At 44.1% G+C, this 12,835-nt stretch overlaps 1 protein-coding gene across 3 annotated transcripts in view; it reads left to right on the forward strand.

Annotated features, from left to right (window-relative positions):
* The window catches only part of LOC129811521 (rho guanine nucleotide exchange factor 10-like), a 78,589-nt gene extending 69,570 nt beyond the window's left edge, over positions 1 to 9,019 (forward strand). For all 3 annotated transcript variants that reach the window (XM_055862896.1, XM_055862897.1, XM_055862898.1), the window contains 3 exons: positions 6,780 to 6,902; positions 7,325 to 7,881; positions 8,000 to 9,019. In XM_055862896.1, coding sequence (XP_055718871.1) covers positions 6,780 to 6,902; positions 7,325 to 7,839 — 638 coding nt within the window. In that variant the 3' untranslated portion in view covers positions 7,840 to 7,881; positions 8,000 to 9,019. The remainder of the gene's footprint in view (positions 1 to 6,779; positions 6,903 to 7,324; positions 7,882 to 7,999) is intronic.
* The last annotated feature ends 3,816 nt before the right edge of the window (positions 9,020 to 12,835 follow it).

Genomic DNA, 12,835 nt, shown 5'->3' on the forward strand with positions numbered 1-12,835 from the left:
GAGTCCACCTGTGGTAAATTCAATTGATTGGACATCATTTGGAAAGGCACACACCTGTCTATATAAGGTCCCACAGTTGACAGTGCATGTCAGAGCAAAAACCAAGCCATGAGGTCGAAGGAATTGTCCAATTAGCTCTGAGACAGGATTGTGTTGAGGCACAGATCTGGGGCAGGTTACCAAAAAATGTCTGCAACATTGAAGGTCCCCAAAAACACAGTGGCCTCCATCATTCTTAAAATGGAAGAAATCCTTCCTAAACTGAGCAATCGGGGGAAAGGGCCTTGGTCAGGGAGGTGACCAAGAACCCAATGGTCACTCTGACAGAGCTCCAGAGTTCCTCTGTGGAAATGGGAGAACCTTCCAGAAGGACAACCATCTCTACAGCACTCCACCAATCAGGCCTTTATGGTAGAGTGGCCAGACGGAAGCCACTCCTCAGTAAAAGGTACATGACAGCCCGCTTGGAGTTTTCCAAATGCGCCTAAAGGACTCTCAGACCATGAAACAAGATTCTCTGGTCTGATTGAACTCTTTGGCCTGAATGCCAAGCATCATGTCTGGAGGAAACCTGGCATCATCCCTACGGTGAAGCATTGTGGTGGCAGCATCATGTAGTGTGCATGTTTTTTATCGGCAGGGACTGGGAGACTAGTCAGGATCGAGGGAAAGATGAACAGAGCAAAGTACAGAGAGATCCTTGATGAAAACCTGCTCCAGAGCACTCAGGACCTCAGACTGGGGTGACGGTTCATCTTACAACAGGACAACGACCCTAAGCACACAGGCAAGACAACGCAGGAGTGGCTTCGGGACAAGTCTCTGGATGTCTTTGAGTGGCCCAGCCAGACCCCTGACTTGAATCCGATCGAACATCTCTGGAGAGAACTGAAAATAGCTGTGCAGCGACGCTCCCCATCCAACTTGATAGAGCTGGAGATGATCTGCAGAGAAGAATGGGGGAAAATCCCCAAATACATGTGTGCCAAGCTTGTAGCATCCTTCCCAACAAGACTTGAGGCTGTAATCACTGCCAAAGCTTCAACAAAGTACTGAGTAAAGGGTCTGAATAATCCAGTTCATTTTTTCCTTTTTTTTCTCCTATATACATTTGCAAAAATGTCTAAAAAAACAGTTTTTGCTTTGTCATTATGGGGTATTGTGTGTAGATTGATGAGGGGAATTTTTTTTTTAATGCATTTTAGAATAAGGCTGTTACGTAACAAAATGTGGAAAATGTCAAGGGTTTTTCTCGTTCCGACTAGCAAGTGAACGTGGCAAAATGTTAAGTAATCTGTGTGACAACTTCTGTTTGACGTCATTGGTAGTAAAGCTCGCCTCAATCGCCGCGACGGGTCAAATAGTTGGGAATGTAATAATCAAACAGACCAGAGTCTGAGGATCTTCATCAGAGACAGCTGTGTAGTGAATAGTGAGTGTTCTATAGAGGACTAGTCATAATCTCTCTTCTATCTGTAGCTGGTCTTTAATATTACTACAACAGCTCCATTTCTTTATTAGAGTTTTGGGGATCGATCCTGTATATTGTCAGTTGCAGCTGTTAGTCCTCTATCATCAGTTCTACTGTAGTAAATGGAATACTGTACTGCCAGCCTTGTTGTTATAAGGTTTTGGGAGGTTTGTCCTGTGATGTTGTCATGAAGGGTTTATATCCAGCTAGTTACAGTTGTCCACTTTCCTCTCTGACCCTGTACAGTATTTTGAAGATACCGTCCAGTCGACTGTTTAGATTTCAATTTGAATTATTTTAAGCTGGACTCTGCCATGGAGTAATTGTTTTTATATAGTGACAGCTGCTGTGTGTGTGTGTGTGTGTGTGTGTGTGTGTGTTTTGTGGTCACCAGTAATGACTAGCCTACAGGAACACATCACAGTCTCCTTTTAAAACTGTAATAAACAGTGCTATCATTATCTGAGTTCTGCCCATTGTTTATAAGCCCTAGACTGTGTGTACATAGTTGAGTATTTTAGTGGCCTCATCCATTATTACCATAAGGTTTTGTACTTTGCTCTCTCCAGATGCACCCCTACATACTGTGGGAACAAACTACAGGAAGACAGACAGACTGACTACATACTATTTGTGTATTTAGAGGGTTTCAGAAGTCCAACAGAGAGCTGTGAGACAATGTGTGTTTAAGTGAACTAGTTATCTCAGCAGTCTTTAGTGTCTATTGGAGACCTATTGCAGACCTCCTGCAATCTGGCTTGTTTCAGGAAACCTGTCAAATACTTACTAGCCACAACAAAGTACAACACATGGGAGTTCCATAATATTTGATAACTAATTTAAGTAGTCTAATGTAATGTATTGCATTACAGCAAGGGACATCATCATTTGCCTGACAACTCAAACTGAATTCTTCCTCTGATCTATTGTTCGCTACATACTTCAGTCTGAGACTGCCATCATTTAAGTTGTTTGGGGTGATGTCAAAATGAAGGAGTGTTGTACAGAACAAAGTAATCAGCGATTGGATAATCTCTAACCAATCAGAGTATCACAGACAATAAAGCATTTTCGAAACGCTGCTTTACCCACATGTGTTCTGGCTCTGGCCCAACCCATTGGTTTATGGAACCAATCAGACAGTCTAGAATGGATTTTCATTCTAGAAATCGCTGATGAGTTACTCGGATCCAGACTCATTGCGGAGAAGAAAATAACTTCCGTGGGCGTAGTGTTTGGCTAGAGCAATGAGTTAGGGTAGCCAGGCAACACCATTGTATCATGGCTTCGTTTGCCCAGTAAACCTTATTAAATATTGGCATATGTGCCATCATGTATGCTTTAGTTGCATATTCAATAGTGCTTCAATATTTGATGAGGCAATTTAGTCAAGTCTTGCATTAACCTAAGGGTCTCTAAGGGATGACTTTGTGGTTGTTTGTGGAAAAGCAAGAGCACACTTTCATTCAGCACAGTATGCTTTGAATATCCAGTCAGTATCTTACCCTACACCTAGCCTTCTGAGAAACTCAGTCCACCAAGTTCTGAGGTTGAGCAGCAGAATGGCTTTTAACAGAGATGTGAATGATAAGCCTGTCTGGATTACTTATTAACTAATAGGAGGCATCAACCACAGAGGAAGTTTCTCTGAAGGAGAGACCTCAGACCAGCGACTTGAAATACTTCCTCCTCTAGGCCAAGGCTGTGTGCATCACATTACGGTCTGTGTGTATTATCAAAGAGCTGACTTCCTCTGATAACAGCGATGGGTTAATGTCCTATCTACAGTATCGCTCTGTCATGGGACTCTGTTTTCCTTCTATCATCTCTTCCAGTGGACCATCCAACTGATCCAACCCCCTCTGTATCCCCCTCACCTGGTTCTCTTCAACCACGGTCTAAACTGGCGGCCTGCACTGGCTGAACATGTGCATGTGATTTGTCAGGGCAAGTTCAGATTTCTCTCCGTGGAGGGAGTTGTATTGTTTGCCCCTGCAAGCCTGGGTTTGGCTTTCCACAATGTTCCACCTTGGCACTTATTTAGTTGTTGGCAGCTGCTGTCAGATTGATTGACTAGGCCAGAGAATGTGCTGTTTCTGCAGAGCCTGCTGACTGTAGTGCCATCCAAGCTGTTTGGATGCAAGAGGATGGGACGATCAATACCTGTTTAGAGTGGAGGGTGATGGATGCAGTGACTTTATATTCTCTGCATCGCTACATTCTTGAGGTACTTGAGTAGTATTGTTCAGGCTGAAGAGGTGACTCCAGATGCACCCCGACATACTGTAGCAACAAACTACAGGAACACAGCCAGAATAACTACATACTATTTGTGTATTTAGGGGGTTTCAGTAGTCCAGCAGAGAGCTGTGAGACAATGTGTGAATTAGTTTTGTCTGAGACCCTATTGCAGACCTCAGGAAACACAGGTTCAGACAGGGGGTTCACAGTTGCCGGAGGGAGTTCACAGTTGATGGCATAGAATTGAGAGTGATTGAGTGTGAAATGTCCTCAGTGTTCAAGGTGGGGTTGTTCTCCTACTCATGCTAGCTCATGTTGGAACGATTCTTTGTAAATCCTTTGATTGCACTGAGGAATTCCTCACAGATATTTTGCAAAACTGTGGTCTCTTTGGCTGTAATTCGGTTTTAGTTATGTCCAATTGAATTCCACATTGATTATTCAAGCACACGCTTTGGTGATTACTTACAGTACCTCCTCTGCCCTTCCTTAACCCTTTACCGAGTTGGGTTTGGTTGATTTTAATTTGGAAACACGTTCTGAAAACCTTCCAAAAACCACACTCCAAATACAGTTTGTTCTCACACTGTGTCTTTGATGTTCTCTAGACCAGTGTTTCCCACCTCTGGTCCTCGAGAACCCCTGGCCCCAACAGCACACATTTTTGTTGTAGCCCCGGACAAAAATACCTGATTCAACTTGTCAAGGGCTTGACGATTAGTTGCCAAGTAGAATCAGGTGTGCTTGTCCGGGGCCACAACAAAAAATATGTACTGTTGGGGGTACTTTATACCCGGAGTTTGCGAACACTGCCCTACACTCTTATAAAAAAGTGTTCCAAAAGGGTTCTTCGGCTGTCCACATAGGATAACCTTTTTTGGTTCTAGGTAGAACCCTTTTGGGTTCCATATAGAACCCTCTGTAGAAAGGAACCCAAAAGCGTTCTACCTAGAACCAAAAAGGGTTCTTCAAATGGTTCTCCTATTGGGACAGCCAAAGAACATAAGAGTGTAGAAGATGAGTCTGTAGTGAGTGCAGGAGAGAAGTGTCTGTATTGGCGGCTTTGTCTGGCCTGACCTAAATACCCAGCCATGTGGACACTAATGGGGATAAACATGCAGAGCCAGTTAACACCTCCAGCCCCTTCATCACCACGTTGGCCCCTAGGACTGCCTGGAGACAGAGGCCTGGAGACAGAGGCCTGGAGACAGAGGCCTGGAGACAGAGGCCTGGAGACAGAGGCCTGGAGACAGAGGCCTGGGGACAGAGGCCTGGGGACAGAGGCCTGGGGACAGAGGCCTGGGGACAGAGGCCTGGAGACAGAGGCCTGGAGACAGAGGCCTGGGGACAGAGGCCTGGGGACAGAGGCCTGGAGACATGGAGAGACTATAGTGCTGTAGTCTCTCTGACTCTGGTTCCAGACTTTGGCCTGATATGAACCATCTCTTAGTGAGATAGGATCAGTGTTTTATATCTAACCCACCCTACTGGTAGTTTAATATCAGTGTAGTGTACTGTAGGTTGTATGTTTTCTATCTGAACCCCCTGCTGTAATTCAGCATGCTAGTTGTGGGGGATAATTGCAGATCAAAGCAGACCTCTGGTGTGGGATCTGGAACAGGCCCGGGCCGTGTTGATGCTGGTTCAGGTTTATTTTGGTTTGGCCTATGGGTGGAAACTTCAAATATTATGAAAGGAGAATGTTGAGAAATGCACCCCAGTGTGTGTGTTTCTGCTAACCGCGGGCCCTCATTACAAGCACATGTGCGGCGATGGCTTATGCTGCTCTGTTCTCTGCTGGGTGAGTAGCACTGTAGACTCGGGACTGATGTTCCTCAGAGGGGTGATCTCTGGAGGAGCTAGGGGTCGGGCAGAGAGATCAGCGGTTGATTTGGCCAAAGCCCTGGGGGATTATGGGAGGGAGAGGACTTAGTTGCGCAGCTCTTACTGCAGTGTATGATGGGTAATGCCACTCACAACTGGAGCCTTGACAGACTTTCTCAAACAGTCATACCATACTCCGTCCGTTATGACGGTTCTGTCAAAATGCATTTGCATTAACAATTATTGGCATTTAACTTGTTAAGGGTATTCTGGACATGTTCTGTTCACTCTTTGCAATGCTGCTTGTTGCCATAGTAATGCTTATTGAGGATGTTAACAGGTACCAAGTTCCACATAATAAGTCACTAAACGTTGTTCACTAGACGACACAATTTATCACGTCCTCTAAAAGGTGCTGTTAGCATAACAATTACTGCGTTTACAGTATAAAGTGATATTTCATACTGAATTTATTTGTGAAGACTGGACACACACACCCCTTTCTGTCCCAGCCTGCATCAGGCTTTCTGAATAGAACCACAGTTGCTTGCTTAATTACGACATTACGGTTCACTCATTCTCGATTTACATAACACTTTTGTGTTTGTTTGTTTGAATCAAAGCAGACTATAATGGTGGTCTTTTTGGTGAAAAGAGCTGTTATTATTTTTACTCCTCTTTCGGTTGCCCTGGAGACCACTGGCTGTTAAGTGTTATTGCTGTAGTGACCTCCCCACACACTAAGCAGAAATACCTCCCTCCCTGTTACTGTCCCTCGGCTCACTGGAAGGGGCACATTAACTGTGTTCATTCTCATTTCTAGGAGACTTCTGAATGTAAATACCTACTTATCTCCTACTGTGAATGTAAATACCTACTTATCTCCTACTGTGAATGTAAATACCTACTTATCTCCTACTGTGAATGTAAATAGCTACTTATCTCCCACTGTGAATGTAAATACCTACTTATCTCCCACTGTGAATGTAAATATCTACTTATCTCCTACTGTGAATGTAAATACCTACCCTACTCCTACTGTGTTAAGCTTGACCACGGAAATCATTAATGTCAACTATTAACTATCAACCTTTTTTTCATAACTTGAAAAAGCCCACTGTTCAGAATGTTTTGTGCAATATTATAGCCCCCTGGATTACTGCTCCAACCTGCTCTCTACAACAGAATTTAACACAAACTCTGCAGATTCAGTATTGATGTGTTGGTTCTATTCTGTCCATAGGGAACCAGAGGGTCTCAGTCAGCAGTCTGCTGGTGTGCCATGGTCTGCTGCTGGTGGGGACCAACCTGGGGGTGACAGTGGCCCTCTCTGTCCCCAGACTACAGGGAATCCCGAAGGTCACAGGTGGGTGCATCTTCCCTGAAGATTCTTCCAGATTATCTAAAAATCCCAATGAGGAATTAAATGGCAAACCATCCATTTGGTGTCATAGTTTTGGGGTAAAGGAAGGGATTTGGGTACTAAGTGCTTTAAGGACTTTATCAATCTAACTGGAGCACAACATGGGTTAATGGGCCTCAGTCATTATCCTTCAGGTCCCAGCTGCCTTGATATTTTAGTGGAGCCTTTCTCACAATGATACTGTCTCTTATTTGATATGACTCAAAGCTAGTTTCCATGTGCCTCTGGTCTATGGAATTCTTAGTCTCTGGAGGCTACTGCCAAAAGTGGGCAATTTGAAACACATATGTAGTTACTAACAGTATTTTCCAGTACATTTAGACGGTATATGGAGTAATGTGTGTCTGGATATTTGGCTGTCGTAGGACGGGGCATGGTATCCTTCCACGCCCACCACGGCCCAGTAAAGTTCCTCACCATGGCAGCCGCGGTGTGCAACCGGCCCTCCGGCAACCCAGGCAGCAGCCTAACTAGCCAGCCAGGAGACACCAAGGACGGGGAGAAGGCCCAGGCCTCCCCACCACCAACCCCAGGCTCCACACCCGCTCTAGCTCCCACCCAGGGCCGGGGAGTGTGGCTGGGGGAGGCAGGCTGCACCTCCATGGCCATCCAGGACTCCCTGTCTTCCTCCTGTGGCTCCCTGGCTCTGTCCCAGGGGTCTCTGGAGCACGGGCCCGAAGACGGGGCCATCTATGACCTGGTCAATGATCCGGCCCACCACCAGAGGGGCAGGAGGGTCCAGAAGGTGGACGTCAGCTCTCTGCTGGTGGTGTCAGGTGGGCTGGGTCACCACAGGGTCAACAGGAAGACCAAACAGTCCCGTCAGGAGGAGACGGTGTCCAACATCATGGTGTGGCAGATCCCTCTACTCAATGTGTGATAGAGACCAGAGAGTAGAGACTAACTAGTACAGCGTAACAAGGTGAGTGGGGCCATAGTCACTGTAGTATTCAATAGTATTAATGGTTTAATAACCATAATCCTGTCATGTCTCCCCATAATCCTCCTCATTCTCTTATTCTCTCACTTTCTCCTCAAAGACTGAGGATGCTGCAGTTCCAACTCGACTCAGTGACACTCGACTGCAAAGGATATCCATTCATTCCCATGGTTGTCTGGACTTTGGGATCAATCAACTCAACTATGTGTCTTATAATGAGAAATACTCCAGAGGGCAAACCATGAATAATATCAAGAGTTTCTGATATCTCCTACCCAGTGACCCTTCTGTTCATGTGGGACATTCCTATTGGGTAATGGGTACAAATGGATCAATACACTCTAACCACTTAATAATGGCACCTGACTTGAATCCAATGAAGAGAACCTGAATATGTAGAAAAACCACTGAAATGTCCCTAATGTCATTCATATTATGTCATTTCGAAAGAGGACTGATGAAATGTTACTTGTTATAACATGGCTAATATTTTGTGTGACTGAGACGTGCCTGATCACCAGAGTGTTGATGGCACAATAATTGTATCCGGGCTACTCACGTAGACAGACATCAGACATTCCCATTTTCCTATGTAGACAGAGTTTGAGGAAAGCCAGGCAATGTGACTTTTCATCTCTGTTGCTTTGAACAATGTCTACTCCGACACTTCCACCGTTAGGAACAGGCAATCTTTGAGGCCAAAGCCTTCTCATGATCATCTCCATTGGCCAGTCTATGTTCAATGAATTGGGTCTGTTAATAGATATGTTTACTTGTTTGTTATTGGGTCAGGGAGAGATCCTTTGTCTGCAATGGTGCCCATATTTCATTGGTACACTGAAGCTTAAGGTGTCCTTATGTTGTCATCAGGTGGCTATGGAGGGTGAGTGGTTGCTGATATGAGGTATGATGGGACTTCCTGGCTGGCCAGGTTTCCAGTAGATCCTAAATGGAGGGAGAGTCTCTAACTGTTACCAGATGAAAAGAAGATGTTGTTACTTGCCCAAATACATTTTTTGTCGCTAAAGGATATTTAAAAAATGTATCTAAAGCTTTATACTTTTGTCCCATTTTGTATGTACTTCTGTTGTGTATATTAACACTATACATGTTTTATTCAGCAGCTTTGTGTATGATTTATTTCATGTATGCTCAGCCTGTTCACTTGATTTCAACCCAAAAAATTGCACTAGTTCAAATATGCTACCAGTAATGTATAGCCTCTGGTATTTGGTCCAATATCAAGCTCTAAGAACAACTCTCCACACTGAACAACAAGCACTACACAGCTTCTTCAAATAACCAACTCATCAAGCAATGATTATTTGAATCAGCTGTGTGTAAAGCTAGGGCAAAAAACAAAACGTGCACTTGGGGGGATATGTCTAATTTATCTAATGTCCTGATGACTATTCTGTCTTGGGGGTAAAGTTCAGCCGGAGTCTAAGAAAGGCTACAGCCTGTATTCAAATGTCTCAATTAGGCATAAAATACAGCCTATAATATTGCTATGTCACATGATTGCTCAAAAAGTAGGGCCCTATCACCACAGGTATCCATAGACTGTCCATAGTCTGTGTCAGCATGGCTGTATGTGAGTGTGATCTCTCTCCTCAGAGCATGTGGATGTGTTGTGTGTGGCATGTCTGCTCCTCAAGATAATACTGAGGGACAAACATGCATTATATTGTGAACGTAAGGAAGATTGTGAATCCTTGAATGGAGTGGATTTGTTGTGTTGTGGCCATGGCATGCTTTCTCTCTGTGCTCTCTGTGTTCCTCTGCAGCAGGCAGGAATGCTGCAGTGTAATCCATGACGCTGATTGTACTATGGTGCCCTTGTGTTGGCCCGGAGTGGCTCCTCTATTTTTATACACTATATATACAAAAGTATGTTGACAACCCTTCAAATGAGTGGAATTGGCTATTTCAGCCACACCGTTGCTGATTGGTGTATAAAATCAAGCACAACGCCATGCAATCTCCATAGACAAACATTGGCAGTAGAATGGCCTTACTGAATAGCTCAGTGACTCAATGTGGCACAGTCATAGGATGCCACCATTCCAACAAGTCAGTTCGTCAAATTTCTGCCCTGCTAGAGCTGCCCCGGTCAAGTGCTGTTATTGTGAAGTGGAAACGTCTAGAAGCAACAATGACTCACTCGCGAAGTGGTAGGCCACACAAGCTCACAGAATGGGACCAAACTGCCTCTGGAAACAACTTCAGCACAAAACCTGTTCGTTGGGAGCTTCACACCGAGCAGCCAAGTGTCGGCTGTAGTGGTGTAAAGCTTGGACTCTGGAGCAGTGGAAACACAGATGCCAAGAGAACGCTTCCTGCCACAATGCAAAGTGCCAACTGTAAAGTTTGGTGGAGGAGGAATAATGGTCTGGGACTGTTTCTCATGGTTTGGGCTACTCCTCTTAGTTCCAGTGAAGGGACATCTTAATGCTACAGCATACAATAACATTCTAGATTAATCTGTGCTTCCAACTTTGTGTCAACAGTTTGGGGAAGGCCCTTTCCTGTTTCAGTATGACAATGCCCACGTGCACAAAGCAAGGTCCATAGAGAAATGGTTTGTCGAGATTGGTGTTGAAGAACTTCACTGGCCTGCACAGAGCCCTACCTCAACGCCATCGTACACCTTTGGGAAGAATTGGAACGCCGACTGCGAGCCAGGCCCAATCGCCCAACATCTGTGCCCAACCTCTCTAATGCTTTAGTGGCTGAATGGAAGCAAGTTCTCGCAGCAATGTTCCAACATCTAGTGGAAAGCCTTCCCAGAAGACATTGAATATCCCTTTGAGCATGGTGAAGTTATAAATTACACTTTGGATGATGTATCACCAAGTCACTACAAAGATACGGGCGTCCTTCCTGACTCAGTTGCCGTAGAGGAAGGAAAAAACACTCAGGGATTTAACCAGGAGGCCAATGGTGACATTAAAACAGTTACAGAGTTTAATGGCTGTGATAGGAGACAACTGAGGATGGATCAACAACATTGTAGTAACGCCACAATACTAACCTAAATGACAGAGTGAAAGAAGGAAGCCTGTACAGAATAAAACATATTCCAAAACATGTATCCTGTTTACAATAAGGGACTAGAGTAAAACTGCAAAAAATGTGGCAAAGATATGAACTTTTTGTCCTGAATACAAAGTATTATGTTTGGGGCAAATCCAACACAACACATCCCTGGGTACCACTCTTCATATTTTTAAGAATGGGGGTGGCTGCATCATGTCATGGGTATACTTGTCATCGCCAAAGACTAAGGAGTTATTTTTTTAGGATAAAAAGAAACAGAATACAGCTAAGCACAGGCAAAATCCTAGAGGAAAACCTGCTCCAACAGACACTGGGAGATATTCACCTTTCAGTAAGACAATACCCTACATAAGGCCAGTTAACCCACTGTTCCCTGGGCGCCAAAGACGTGGATGTCGATTAAGGCAACCGCCTGCACCTCTCTGATTCAGAGGGGTTGGGTTAAATGCGGAAGACACATTTCATTTGAATGCATTCAGTTGTACAACTAACTAGGTATCCCCCTTTACCTTTCCTTTCCCAAATATACACTGAGTGCACTAAACATTAGGAACAGACTCCAAATATTGAGTTGCACCCCTTTTTGCCCTCAGAACAGCCTCAATTTGTCAGGGCATGGACGAAAAGGTGTTGAAAGCGTTCCACAGGGATGCTGGCCCATGGTGACTCCAATGCTTCCCAAAGTTGTGTCAATTTTGCTGGGTGTACTTTGGGTGGTGGACCATACTTGATACACTTGGGAAACTGTTGAGTGTGAAAAACCCAGCAGTGTTGCAGTTCTTGACACACTCAAACCGGTGCGCCTGGCAACTTCTACCATACCCCATTCAAAGGCAATTAAATATTTTGTCTTGCCCATTCACCCTCTGAATGTTACACGTTCACATTCTGTCTCAATTGTCTCAAGGCTTAAATTCCTTCTTTTAACCTTTCCTCCCCTTTATCTACACTGATCAGTCACATCAATAAGGGATCATAGCTTTCACCTGGATTCACCTGGTCAGGCATGGAAAGAGCAGGTGCTCCTAATGTTTTGTACACTCATTGTACACTGGAGTTGCTTACCAAGACGAGTGGCCTAGTTATAGTTTCGACTTAAATTGGCTTGAAAATATGGCAAGATTTAAAAATGGTTGTCTAGCAATGACCAACAACCAACTTGACAGAGCTTGAAGAATTTTAAAAATAATAATTTGCAAAAGTAATTCTAACATGTATTGACTAAGGGGTGTGAATATTTGAATACTAGATATTTCATTTTCAATACATTTGAAAAATCTTTTAAAAACATCTTTTCATTTAGTCATTATGGGGTATTGTGTGTAGATGGGTGAGATTTTTTAATTCCATTTTGAATTCCGGTTGTAACACAACAGCGTGTGGAATATGTCTAGGGGTATGAATACCCCTTTTAACCCTGTGATGATATTGGTTGTTTTGCTGGTTTTTAACAATTTAAAAAGTCAGGTTTGCAATAATTTGAAAGACTGGCCTGAGAGGAGAGATGCTTAAGCAACAAGGTGTGGTATATGGCCAATGTACCAAGGCTAAGGGATGCAATGTGGAGTTCCTGGATACAGCCCTTAGCCATAGTATATTGGCCATATACCACAAACCTCTGAGGTAGCCTTATATACTGGTTACCTATGTAATTAGAGCAGTAAAAAATAAATGTTTTGTCATACCAGTGGTATACACGGTCTGATATACCACAACTGTCGTCAGCCAATCAGCATTCAGGGCTCGAACCACACAGTTTTTTTATTATGTATATAGCCCATGGTTTACAGGGGAAGTTGAAGCAATGTTCTTCCTTTCAGACTGAACTATTATGGGATGTTGTAGCATACCAAGCAGAAGGCAGTAAGTACATTTT

The sequence above is a fragment of the Salvelinus fontinalis genome, chromosome 15 (assembly GCF_029448725.1).
Source record: "Salvelinus fontinalis isolate EN_2023a chromosome 15, ASM2944872v1, whole genome shotgun sequence".
NCBI classification, from domain to species: Eukaryota; Metazoa; Chordata; class Actinopteri; order Salmoniformes; family Salmonidae; genus Salvelinus; species Salvelinus fontinalis.